Genomic DNA, 13,024 nt, shown 5'->3' with positions numbered 1-13,024 from the left:
TGCTCCTAGAACAGCTACTTCTGCCTGTTCCCAAGCGTACCTAAATATTTATTGTTAATGGGCAAAGTTAAAAATAGTTCAGCAATTTTAATAACACATTTATAATACAAACCAAGCTGGGAATGTGTTTGACAAATTCCAGCCCCATTCAAATGTTTTAACGGGCCAAGTTATAAATACCCCAAATTTGCAGCAGATAAATCACCAGCAAACTTGTTCCTGTTGCTGGGCATCACAATAATATATAAACATATGTAGGGCACTACTTTAGAATAACACTGAGGCTGAGATTCACTTTGAGCAGAGCCAGGAAATTGCAAATATAGCCTGTTACTCATTGGTTGTGCCTTGAAATTTCAGTGTGCAACATGTTCTTGTTCTGCACGATAGCAATCCGGTCTGGCCAGGGACAGTCCTAGCCAACTGGCGGCTCCAGGCAAATTTCGGCAGCCCCTTGAAAATGATTCCCCCACAATAACCCTGAGCCCAGTGCTCCAGCCCGATCCTGGACTGCACAGCATGGTGGGGGCCACCTGGAAGCAGAAGCCCGCCCAGGAGCAGAGCACAGGCAGCGTAGCAGGAACCAGTCTTAGAGCATGAGTAAGGTGACCATCTGTCCCGGTTTCAGGAGGATAGTCCCATATTTGGGATGATTTATTTTGTCAACAGGGCTAACGGCCCCATATTTTCAGGCAGATGCCGCGTGCTTCCCCTGGCTAGGGGAGACAGGAGCAGGACCGTGTGGTGGCACAGGTGCCCCCCCTCAGCATCCCACCAGTTCCCCCATGGTGTCATGGCTGCCCCCAGCTTGCCCTGGCTGGGGGAGTGTGGAGCCGGACCCACGCAGTAGTGCAGCTACTCCCCGGCTTCCCGCAGCTCCCCTGCCACAGTGCAGCTGCTCCCCAGCTTCTCTCGACTGGGGGAGCCAAGAGCCAGAGCAGCTGCCCAGTGGGCCCCCGCTGGTAGAAGCCGGGTGCTTCGCCGGCAGGGTGACATCCCCCACAGGGTAGCCACCTCCAGACCCCCCAGATAGGGTGACCATCTGTCCGAGATAGAATCATTCCCCTTGTCCCATATTTAGGCAGGGGAGATATGGTCATCCTAAGCATGGGCAGCACGGTGGGAGTTGCCCAGAGTGGAGTGCCCGCTCACGTGTGCACAGCACAGGGGAAAGCTGGCTGCCATGACAGCAGCCAAGCCCAACAGGCCAGAACAGCTTTTTGGTGGGCCCTGAAAAGTGGCAGCCCCAGTCTCTGAATCTGTCCCCCATTGAAGTCGGTGGCAAAATTCCCTTGGACTTCAGTAATGCATGGAAGCACATGATGACACCAATTTGGAATTGCCCAGTCCCCAGAATCTGATGCACAGACCACATTTGCACATGCATGGCCATCCAGAGTACAGAACGCGTCTTGTTTTCCAGTGCGGCCATCCCAAATCATATTCAAATCAGGTTTGCCTGAGCTGTCAACAAAATAGAATGTGTAAACGTCATAATTCTGCGATGAAACTCAGGCTACGGGAGTGTGATTTTTTTTTTTAGCAAACTCTAATTCGGCAGGTTCAGCTAAAGTATGCACTTCCCTATATTCATGGATGGAGGGTATAAGAAGAAAGGGAAGGCAATGCCTCCCCAAGTTGCCTGTATGGTTCCCCCAGTTGCCTGGGGCTGCCTGGGCTTCAGGCCCACTGAGTCTGGGACTGTGCTGCCAGTCTTCCTGGAGCCTGGGAGACTGAGGCTGTACACAGTGTGTTCCTGGGGCCAGGGAAGGAGAAGACTGTGCATTGCCCACCTTCCCAGAACTCCTGGGGCTTGGTAAGGCTGGGGGCTGAATGTCACCTGCCTGTCCTGCTGCTGCTGGGACAGGCTGAGGATGCATGTCTCCTGCAGCAGGCGAGGTGGCCTGCCCCTTTGGTGAAGGGGTGGGGTTTGACTCCCACAGGAACCTGGGTTGGAGAGATAAGGCCTCAGGTAGCAGTAGTGGGGTGGGAACTTGCCTCTCCCAGCCTTAGGCTCACCCTCTGCCCATGCCTATGTTATTACATTCTTGCACTGTCCGTTTTTTCAGACTTTGGGAATCTATAACAAGACCATGAACAAACACCCCTTCCCTTCTATACAGCAACATGGATGCACAGAGTGGTTAGGACTGCCTGGCTGAGAATCTGCAATAAGGATATGAGTGAACAACTGGTAGGCATATATAAAACAACCCCCCCACCCCGCCATAGTAAAATACACAGACCTTTGTCATCTCTTATTTTAACACTTTTCTTTTATGGCATTTCACACACAAATATTATGTGGCTTTATATATTTATTAGAAATAAAGAAACTGATATGTGGACAAAACTTTAAAATGGTTTGGGAGAATTCTTGTGTAATAGCTGACTTAAATCTGTCATCCTTTCTGTGCATATAAAGGAATATTCAAGAGAAAGTTTATCTATAAATAGCAGGAATTAAGCATTGCAAAACTCTTTTTCCGTTTGATGAGACATTCTATTCTATGACTCATAAAATATTGGGGTGATCATTTTCTTTTCTAAATTTCAATCTCCTCATACTATATATATTATTACAATCTGATCCAAAGCCCTTTGAAGTCAATGGAGAGATTCTCATTGTTTTCAATTACTTTGAATCAACCATTTAAAAATCCAGCCAATCAGACACATTAGCAAAATACAGCATTCAAATATAATTATTTCTCACACCACTTGGGAAATGTATCATTTTATCCCAGGTCATTCAGTATCATTTTACCTCTTTCTTAGCTCCTTGGCTGTTAGTCAGACTTGCAACTCAACACTTTAGAAATTAATATCACATTTTTTCTTGATTTAAATACTTTTTGTAGTGTCATTTTTCTCCTTACAATAACCAAGGCTTTCCTCATTCATGAATTAAACATCAGAAGTCAATGACATTTCAACAGTAGATCACTGAGGTCCCTTGTAATGGCTGTTTCTTCTGGCATTTTATTAAAATCTCATTAAAAACGTGAAGACAAAGGTTTAAGATGAAAGTAAATTCATAGATGTCTAAATTGCACAGCATTTTATTAGGACATAGTTTAGCAGAATTCAAAAGCCCTCCATTTATGAAGCATAACTAGCATGGTATTCTAATTGTGGAAGAAGATTTTCAGGGCTTGATCCTCTGAAAGTAATTGGTGTTTTCCATTGGTTTGCACTGAACACCTTCAGCTGTCTAGAGAGGTGTATTTAAAGAATATATTACAGTGACCATACTTTCACAGACAACAAGAGGAAGCATTTATGTATTTGCTGAAGTCCTTTTCAGTGCTGCAAACATGCTGTTGTTCAGGGACCTGAAAGAAAAACCTTTTAACTATTGTTAAGAATGCATTATAAACAAATAGGAAAACAACTATCAGAGATACAGGGCTCTCTGCATGGTGTGGGCTATATTTCCTTTAATTTTACTTACTGTCGTCTTCATTCTGCTCATGGTCCATTTTCAAGGGTCAGGAGGCAAAGAGCATTTTCTAATCCAAATTTCCACCACGGAATGCATTGTTTTCTGAGCATTTCGTTTTCATGGGAGCTGAAGCTCGACTCCTCCAGCCACTCCCATTTTACAAACAATTCAAAGGTCAGAATAAAAGTCAAAGCTGATGGAAAAGTGAGAGATTAAAACAAAAACCAAAGAAATTTATGGGTCCATGTTCCCCTCCCTCAGCCCATAAAAGGAGAGAGGGTTTAGAAAGACTCCAGCTACATCTATATTAGCAAGTTTTGTTGATAAACCTTATGTTTTCATCCAGACATCAAGCAAACAAAAATCACCAGAGAGGTTCACACTTGCTCCCTCTAGCTACAGATCATGTCCACATTGGGAGCACGATCACTGAATATGTGAGTAATGCACTGTGAGTATGTATCCAACAGTGCAGTGTTGGGGGAAGGCGGACCCGAACCTTGCACATCTTGGGATTCCCTCCAAGTTCTCCCATAGCTTCCTCAGCTCCAGGGAATGGCATCATGAGTAGCTCTGTGAATGTCAAAGCAGGACAGCAAGCTGCCCCCCTCCTCTTACAGCAGCATCCTGCTGTTTGCTGTGTTCCTAGTGCAGGGCAGGACAGTAACAATTAATGACTTGCTTTTTGCTCCTCAAGAGTAGTGTCTGCACTAGCAAGTTCTTTCAAAAGATTTTTTTGAAAGAAGGGGACTCTTTCGGAATATCCCATGGAGCGTCTGCACACAAAAAGTGTTCTTCTGAAAGTAAGTCAAAAGAATATGGTGCTCCTTTCGAAATCACTCGTCCTTTCCCATTTCAGGAAGAGCGCCCTCTGTCGAAAGAAAACATGTGTAGACTCTCCCCAGGGCCCTTCTTTCAAATGTGCAGTCCTCATGGCACCTGATTTTTCAATCCCTGGCCCATTCTTTCAAAAGGTGGGACAGGGGGGCACGTGTGGACACTCTCTTTCAAAAGAGCAGATCACTCTTTCAATGTGCTTTTTCATGGGTGGCCGCAGTCTTTGGAAAGATCTCTGTTGTGTAGACATAGCCAAGCAGAACAGCACACCTGGCCGTCAGACACTTCCTTGGGCTTTGAAACTGGAAGGGCACATGCCTGCAGGGCAGCAGAGGTGAGAACACTGAGTAGAGCCATTAGGGCAGGATACAGGTGGAAGCCAGTTCTGGCCACAAAACAAACACTGGCTCTTTGTTGACAATAAGGGGAGGGAAAAAGACAAGAAGTCTCATCTGGGGTGGAAGGATTTTGTCATAAAAACTGCATGCTTTTCCCAACAAAAAGTTACCTTGCAGTGTGTACCTCTCACTGGACTGGACTGTGCAGCTGTTGGTGACAGGGGTTAGGGGCACAAAAAGAGGTCTGACTCTGCTGTAGAGAAGGGTGGGCAAGAACCTGCTCCATCTGCACCATTATGAAGGATATCAACAGCTGTTTGTTCCCCCCCTGATTTTAATCATCAGCACAGTCGTGTCCTAGACGAACTCCTCATTTTCTTTTCTTTCCTGCCTGTTGGCTTCCCTCCACTACTTGCATTCCTTTCTCTCTGTCTCGGAGATGTGCTCTACCACCTGGGACATGACTTCTCTGCTCCATCCTGGACACTCTCTTATCTGACAGTCTTGCAGCTGCATTGACAGTGATTGTGGGCAATGACTGGGCTCCAGGCCCTCTTTCCATTGCCTCCAAGCCCACCAAAGTATCCATGGAGCTCTTGTGGTAGAGGTGAGTTCACCACCAAGGATAGCTTCTAACTTCTACAATGGGCAGGTCTTCGATGCACCACCAAAGTGGCAGTTTGCGTCCCTCATGTTTATCTTCGCTCTGCACTGCAGCATGACCTGATCAGAGCCCTTTCACACAATCTGCCTGAAGGTATCATAATCCCTGTCACTCAGCCAAACCTGGGATTGCACAGCCTTTTCGCCCCAGATACTGAGCGTAGCTCCAGCAGCTCTGGTTCAACCAGGAGAGCATTTGCTGTGATAAGCTGCCATAGTCCCCTGGGAAGACCCAGTGAGCCCTCTCCAGGCCAAGCCAACAAACAAAATGGAAAGTTCTGGGGCTTCTGAGGGGGAGGGATGGATGGTTGTTTACCTGGCTGCAGGACAGTGGAGACCAGGGATAGGCATTTTGGGACACCTCCTGGATAATTAAAGTGATAAAATCAAGCATAAGGTCTATACTGGCACTCTGTTGTCAAAATTTTCACAGAAGGGCTATGCCTACACTAGTATTCCTCTTTCAAAACAGACATGCAAATGAGGGAAATTTCAAATGCAAATAAGGCACAGATTTACATATCTGGCACCTCATTTACATATTCTTTCAAAAGAAGAAAAACTGTGTAGCTGCAGCTGTTTCGAAAGTAATCCCCATCTTCAAAAGAACTCTTCTTCCTATATATATGTATGTATGTATTGTGGGAAGAAGGGTTCTATCCCACATGGGGATTACTTTTGAAAGAGCCACATCTATACTGCTTTTCTTCTATTGAAAGACGCTCTTTTAGAGTAGAATATGCAAATAAGGTGCCAGATATGTAACTCTGCATCTCATTTGAATTTTTATTTCCCTCATATTTCCCTCATTTGCATGCCTCTTTCAAAAGAGGAGAGCTAGTGTAGACATGGCCAAGAAGTCTTAGATTGCACATCAGGGTGGTTTTATTTTGTTGCCCAAACAGGGCATTTTTGCTGCCAAAATTTGCATTGCAGGGTGTACTCACTCGGTGTGTAGGTGACAAAAGCTACCTTTTGTTGGCAAAATTCTGTAGTGTGAACAAGTCCTACTATGAGAGAGGTTAATTCTTTCATTAAGGGGCTACTAGACTTTGTTACTTTTACTCACCATCCAAAATACAGATGTACCATTTTAGACGTAAGTATTTCCCTTTTCACCTATTTACTTTCACTAGAAGGATTTGCATCTGGTGGTAAGTATTATCTGTTGTCCTGTAAGATTATGTCTGCTAAATACATGCTAGGTAGGGACCAGAGCTTAGGACAGACTTAAGCAATGACTAGACTGCTCCATTCATTGCTCTTCGTTGAGCAGACTTGTATAGACGTTAATCCTGTACACTACTGCAACTCATATTAGGATACCTGTGGTCTCTAGTGGACATTGTAACTATAAGAAACAAGGTAATAAATATTTTGTGCAAATATTTTCCCAACTTCCTCTTGCGCAGCTTAGCCCTTTCTTTCGGTCTCCAATTCCACAAACATGCTTCCTTTTTTAAATTCAGCCTTCATGCAGAAATACTATGTGTACCATACTGTATGCAGACAGCATTCCTGTGGCAATCTGTGTGCTCGCTAACGTTGTCATTTCTATGAGTTGAAATATCAGGAACAGATTGTTATGGTTAAGGATAATCAGCTGTTGTCCAATGCCTGGGAAAACAGTTAATATGCTATTTTGGTCTGATATCTGATGATTATCACAAATTAACCCATGCTTGAATTTTAGAATTGATATGGTGTTTCCATCTTTCACATGTATTTTTGTATGTTTTTGTTTCATCATTGGTTGTCTTATCAGAAAAAGTTTGGGTTTTTTTAAAAAAAGAATAGAATGGAGGTTATGTTATTACAAGCCAATTTTTTTCAGTGCTTTACTTTTTAGCTCATGTGGGCCGAAAGGATCATATTCAATGATATACACATATCTGATTCAGTTGGTGTCTGTCTCTGTGTTATCCTTATGCAGCATGTGTGAAAGAGATATTGTAGCCTTTTTTTTTTTTCTAGGGCTTTTGCATTTTTTTTTTTTTCCATTTCAGTGTCAAATTTTGACCAAAAAATTATTTGGGCAAAAAGTTTCTTCTATCCAATTTTTCAACTATTATGCATTTGGTAATAATTTTCTAAAAGGCAACATTTCATTCACAATTTTTAACAGAGAAACAAGAAATGATCCCCCCCCCCATGAAAATATCCCTTTACATCAATTGCATAATGAGCAAGCACACTGGCACAATGCTGACACTGAAACTGGATGTGCTGCAGGCTAGGGATCAGAGTTCCTTCTTTTATTTTTTTAAATGGCCATAAGTGGAATACATTTTATTATGTGCACACAAGGAAGTGAAATGTGCACCACCAACAGAAACACATGCTGCCCAATTGTGTGGGTGGCTGTGGTGCTCTGCTAATCCGTTGGCAGGAGTAAGGGGATTTTGACATTTGCCAGGGGCCTTTCGAAAAGGGCCCTGTGTAGACGAGCCGTGTGCGCTCGAAATGTGTCACTTTCGAAGTGTTGTGGCCAGCAGCATGCTAATGAAGCACTGAATATTCATTTCTCACCACATTAGTATTCTCTGATTTGTCCATTACCATGGCCCTTTCGAAATTTTGGCCAAGTGTAGACATGGCCTGAGAGGGCTAAATTAATAATGTGTATTATTATTATTAATAGCCATGGATAGATCCTCTGTCCCCACTGCTAAGCCTTATTACTGCCAGCAACAGTTGTCAATGTTCACTGAATGCTGCCAGTGTGCTAGGTGTACTTGTTATTACACTAGACCAGGGGGTCAGTAACCATTCCATGCTGCAGGGCTGAAATTTGACCTTCTGACCTCTACGTATGGTCTGAGTGCCAGTGATATTTTTTTAAAGTCACTACTAGTCCTACTTACAACAGCTTCATTAACAAATAAATTAAGCTGCAGCGATTCACCGTTTAGGGGGTGGTTGGTAGCATTAGCTGGTCTTTTGTTAATGCTCCCAGCTGCATGGAGGCAGAGGGGCAGGGCTGAACTCCCGTCTTGCGTGCCAATGAATATTGGCTTGCAGGCCACTCTTGGCACCTGTGCTGGGGGTTGCTGACCCCTGCCCTAGAATTTCAGCTTGAGACACTGTGCTTCATGAAGTACCTTCATGATTAAAATAAGTGGCTCTTACTGGCTGAGCTAGTCTTTGTGCTGCTGTTAATTTTTACTCTTTAGCTAAAAAATTTGAGCATCCTGAATAGAGTCTAAGGCCCTACTCTCGTATAACAAGGGCAGGAGTGGCCTTCCTCTCCTCCATCTCCACCAAAATCAGTGGGACTCCAAGGTCTGCCTGGATAGAGCAGTTTGCATGATGGAAATATAAATATGTCCTTAAAGACTTTTTCCTCCCCTTCTGCTCTCTGGCCCTTCCATTTAATGTGAAAAGACCTGAACACCTTCCTGGTGTGTTGACCATAGCTATTACTATCCTATCTCAGTACATCAGTCTTGTAGTATCAAACAGTATCAAGCAATCCTGTAGTGCCTTAATGACTAATAAATGTATTTTTTAAGTAATGAGCATTTACGGGTTAAACGCTAATACAAGTCTTAAGAGAACTTGCTATTAGTAACATCTTTTTTTTCAGGTCTACAATCTTCTCCACCATTGTGTCTCTGCTATAATTACATTGAAGAGTCTGATCACAATGTTTTGCTGATAGGTTCTGCATTTCATCTTCCAGGTGAGAGCCCTGGGTCTGAGGAATTCTTTGGTGAAGTTCCTCTTTTAAAACTATGAAACAGTCTGACATAAGAGGGACAAAGCAAGGAGGCACAGAGTCCTCCTAACAGTTCTTATAATTTGTGAGTGAATTTACTACCCATGAAAGTGGAAGTTTTTTTCTCCTACCAATGATTACATATTGTGGAATCTTTCTCCGCATATTGCCACATGGACAGTGTCAGATGGAGTAGGTTGTTTGGCTGGATGGTTAATACAGATATGAGCCATCTATATGGCAAACCAAACTGTGTTGTTTAACTGACTCTGTATCACCAGTTTGTAAATGGAGCTGCCAGCACTGTTATTTTTGTAGTGTAAATGGGACCAAAGAGAGATACAAAAATTCCTTCCAACTCCATGGGATGTAGGTGCTGAATCCTAAAACTAGCACTTAAATGTCACTGTTAGTTATTTTACTCCTGGTCCCTGCAAAAGAAACTTTCAGAAACTCTGGGGTTGTTGGCAGAAATTAGGTTGTGAGTGTGACTTGAGTGGAATCCCATTAGACTGTGTTTGTTTAGGGAACTAGAGGACTTAAGGTGTGCTGTAATAGATAAGACCAAATGAAGCAAAATCAAAATGAATGAACTGAAGTGTCTGGAGACATTCACTGAGTTTGTGCTATTTTACTCAATTTACTGCCTTTACAGTTCTCACCTCCCTTTATCAGTGGATAGAATAATCTGTGACCAGTCTGAGTTGTTCAAATTTTGTAACAGAAATTTTAGAAAAGCAAAACTCTAGGAATCAAGAATTGAGTTAAAATTATTATAACATTTTTTTGTCTGGACCAAATCTAAAGATGGCCAGAATGCTTCCAATTTTGAAGTTTCAAAATTAAAAAGTCACTGCATTTTTTTAAAAATGAGGAATTTTTCTCCATTTTTTTGACGAGCCTTGGTAGAAATAACAAGTGAGCTAGTCACTTAGTCTTGTTTCAGGCTAACAGGATATATGTGAAAAGTTACCTTTCCTTTACTGCTAAAATGCTTACTTTACAATTAAATGTAGTCGTGCTATCCATAAAATTATTGTCTGTATTTAGTTGAATATATATTGTCCTGGATCTTCCATCCCAAATGAGCATGTTATTTCTCTTTGTCAGGGATGCATGCAAAAGAGACACCTATATAGATATAGCCGCTACACGGCATTGGCTATTTCCAGCTGTGTAGCTGATAGTATCTTCCTCTCAGCTATTCCTATTTTTAGAAGCAGTGTAGGCCATGTTATTTTCTGATGTTGGATGTGTGAGTGGGGAATGAATGTACTCTTATAACCGCCCTTTTTATTTTAAAACATTGTTGATTTGGGCCTTATGAGTTTTGCCAGCTATAGAACGAAAGCTCATAATGTCATGGCCCATCCAAAACCTGACTATTGAGAAATGCTCACACCCTTAACTGCATACGAATTATATGATGCAAACAAAACAAAAAGCAACTGCCTGTTAAATTGTGATAACATTGTTATTGACTTAACAACTCTCACCGAGAACAACAAACTGCCACGTGAATATTAACAAGGGAAAACCCTAGATTTCTTTTAGTAGGATAATCTGGTGTAAATAAAAAAAACATTTCGGTTTGGTCTACGCTAGCCCAAAGCTTCGAAATGGCCATGCAAATGGCCATTTAGAAGTTTTGGGCTAGCGTAGACATAGCAAATGGCCATTTCAAAGTTTACTAATGAAGACATGCAAATAGCCATTTCGAAGATTACTAATGAAGCGCTGAAACACATATTCAGCACCTCATTAGCATGTGGGTGGCCGCGGCACTTCGAAATTGACACGGCTCGCAGCTGCGCGGCTCGTCCAGATGGGGCTCCTTTTCAAAAGGACCTTGGCTTCTTTGAAGTCCCCTTATTCCTATGAGCGGATGGGAATAAGGGGACTTGGAAGTAGCCAGGGTCCTTTCGAAAAGGAGACCCATCTGGATGAGCCGCGTCAATTTTGAAGTGCCGCGGCCGCCCGCATGCTAATGAGGTGCTGAATATGTATTTCAGCGCTTCATTAGTAAACTTTGAAATGGCCATTTGCATGACCATTTCGAAGTTTTGGGCTAGTGTAGACATACCCTTGGTGAAATACAACAGTTCCAAAAGTGTTATGAACATAAGAATGGCCATGTTGGGTCAGACCAAAGGTCCACTCGCCCACTATCTTGTCTTCTGACAGTGGCCAATACCAGGTGTCCCAGATGAATCACAGAATAAGTAATTATCAGGAGATTCCTCCTCTGTCACCCATTTCCAGCTTCTAACAAACTGAGCCTGGAAGACACCATTTCTACACATCCAGGCAAATAGCCATCAATGCTCCATGAATTTATCTAGCTCTTTTTTGAACCCTGTTAAAGTCCTGGTCTTCACAACATCCTCTGGCTCTGCTGGCTGACTGTGCATTGTGTGAAGAAATGCTTTCTTTTCTTTGTTTGAACCTGCTACCTATTAATTCATTTGGTGACCTCTAGTTCTTGTGTTATGGAAACAAGTAAAAAAATTTTCCTTATTTTCTTTCTCAACACCAGTCATGATTTTATAGACCCCTCCTTAGTCTCCTCTTTTCTCAGCTGAAAAGTCCTAGTCTTTTTAATCTCTCCTCATATGGCACCTGTTCCAAACCTCTAATTATTTTTGTTGCCCTTTCCTGAACTTTTTCCAATGCCAATGCTTTTTTTTTCAGATGAGGCAACCACATCTGCACAGAGTATTCAAGATGGATTTAAATAAAGGCAGTAAGATACTGCTGAGCCCATTTAGTCTCAAGACCTTAAAAGAAGGGTGCTACTGTCAACAGATGAATATGAGTGGCTTATGCTAAATCAGAGAAAGGAGCTCAGCTGTATAATTTATACTCTGCTTTTGGTTTGAGTTTACTGCATAGAAAGAGTATCCACTTGAGCTTTTAGCCAAGTTGGTGTCAGTTTGGGTTAAATCTGATCCCACCTCCAACAACACCCCAAAACAGAGAGAATAATTTGTGTCCCAGCCCAGGCTTGCAATCATTCTACACTTGCTCTGATACAAGAGGTATCATCACTTGGCTAAATGGTTGACCCTTGTTTTGACTATGGTATAACTATTTGTAGAAACAAGATAAAGGCAGTCATATCATTTATTGGCCCAGTGTTTGTTGGCAAGAGAAACAAGCTTTCAAGCTTACACAGATTAAAAACCTCACCCACCTTGTCCTAAAATATCCTGGGATCAGCACAGCTATACAATAACACTGTATACGAAGGGTTAACAACCTTTCCGAGGGAGAGTGCCAAAATTTAACGTTTTGATCTCTATGTAATGTACAAGTGCCAGTGATACTTTTTAAAGTCACTCATAGTCCTCCTTACAACAGCTTCATTAATAAAGAAATTAAGATGCAGAGCTTTACCATTTAGATGGTGGTTGGATGCATTAGCTGGTCTTTGTTAAGCAACAGGAGGCATGGCTTTGAGCAAGCTCCCACCTATATGGACAAAAGGGGTGGGGCTTAGCTCCTGCTTCACATGCCAACAAATAGCGACTCATGTGCCTCTATTGGTACCCGGGCCAGGGGTTCCTGAACCCGGCTGTATACTATGTGTGTTTCAGTTAGCTGGCGCTAGGAACTACAGTTATCCAGCACCCCAGTTTATAATGGCTTTGGAGTGCTATTATAGTTATTAATCTAATGGCCTTTAAGTGTTGCCATTTATCCACTCAGTGCTTTTCCTACTCCCCACCCCGCAACATTCTCTCTTGCTCCCTCTGTGTTTCCCCAGATACAGTCTACATCAAAGATCTTGGGTCTGAAAAGGATGAAATTTAACACACATGAATTGCTTGCAAAGCCAAATCGTTTGTATTGCTCCAGAGCATGATTCCAATGTCACTTACCAAAAGGTGCTGTTATTCTAGGGACTGGTGTGCCACATGTTATAAACCTAGGTCAATGACAACACTGCAGGCAGCCACAATAGTGCAGTGTGATGTAACTATTTGATTTGCCTCTCAGCAGGAGGTAGCCAGCAGCCTGCTG

At 42.7% G+C, this 13,024-nt stretch overlaps 1 protein-coding gene across 2 annotated transcripts in view; it reads right to left on the bottom strand.

The window, feature by feature from the left end:
- SSUH2 (ssu-2 homolog) overlaps positions 1 to 3,729 on the bottom strand; it is a 37,471-nt gene extending 33,742 nt beyond the window's left edge. The window contains exon 1 of one of the 2 annotated variants that reach the window (XM_075005444.1): positions 3,455 to 3,729. In XM_075005444.1, the coding sequence (XP_074861545.1) occupies positions 3,455 to 3,482 (28 nt within the window). In that variant the 5' untranslated portion in view covers positions 3,483 to 3,729. The remainder of the gene's footprint in view (positions 1 to 3,454) is intronic. The other variant, XM_075005443.1, reaches the window with a different exon arrangement.
- Positions 3,730 to 13,024: the final 9,295 nt, after the last annotated feature.

The sequence above is a fragment of the Carettochelys insculpta genome, chromosome 11 (genome assembly GCF_033958435.1).
Source record: "Carettochelys insculpta isolate YL-2023 chromosome 11, ASM3395843v1, whole genome shotgun sequence".
In the NCBI taxonomy this organism is placed as follows: Eukaryota; Metazoa; Chordata; order Testudines; family Carettochelyidae; genus Carettochelys; species Carettochelys insculpta.
Note: the sequence above shows the minus strand (reverse complement) of the source record. Positions and strands in the feature narration are given on the sequence as shown.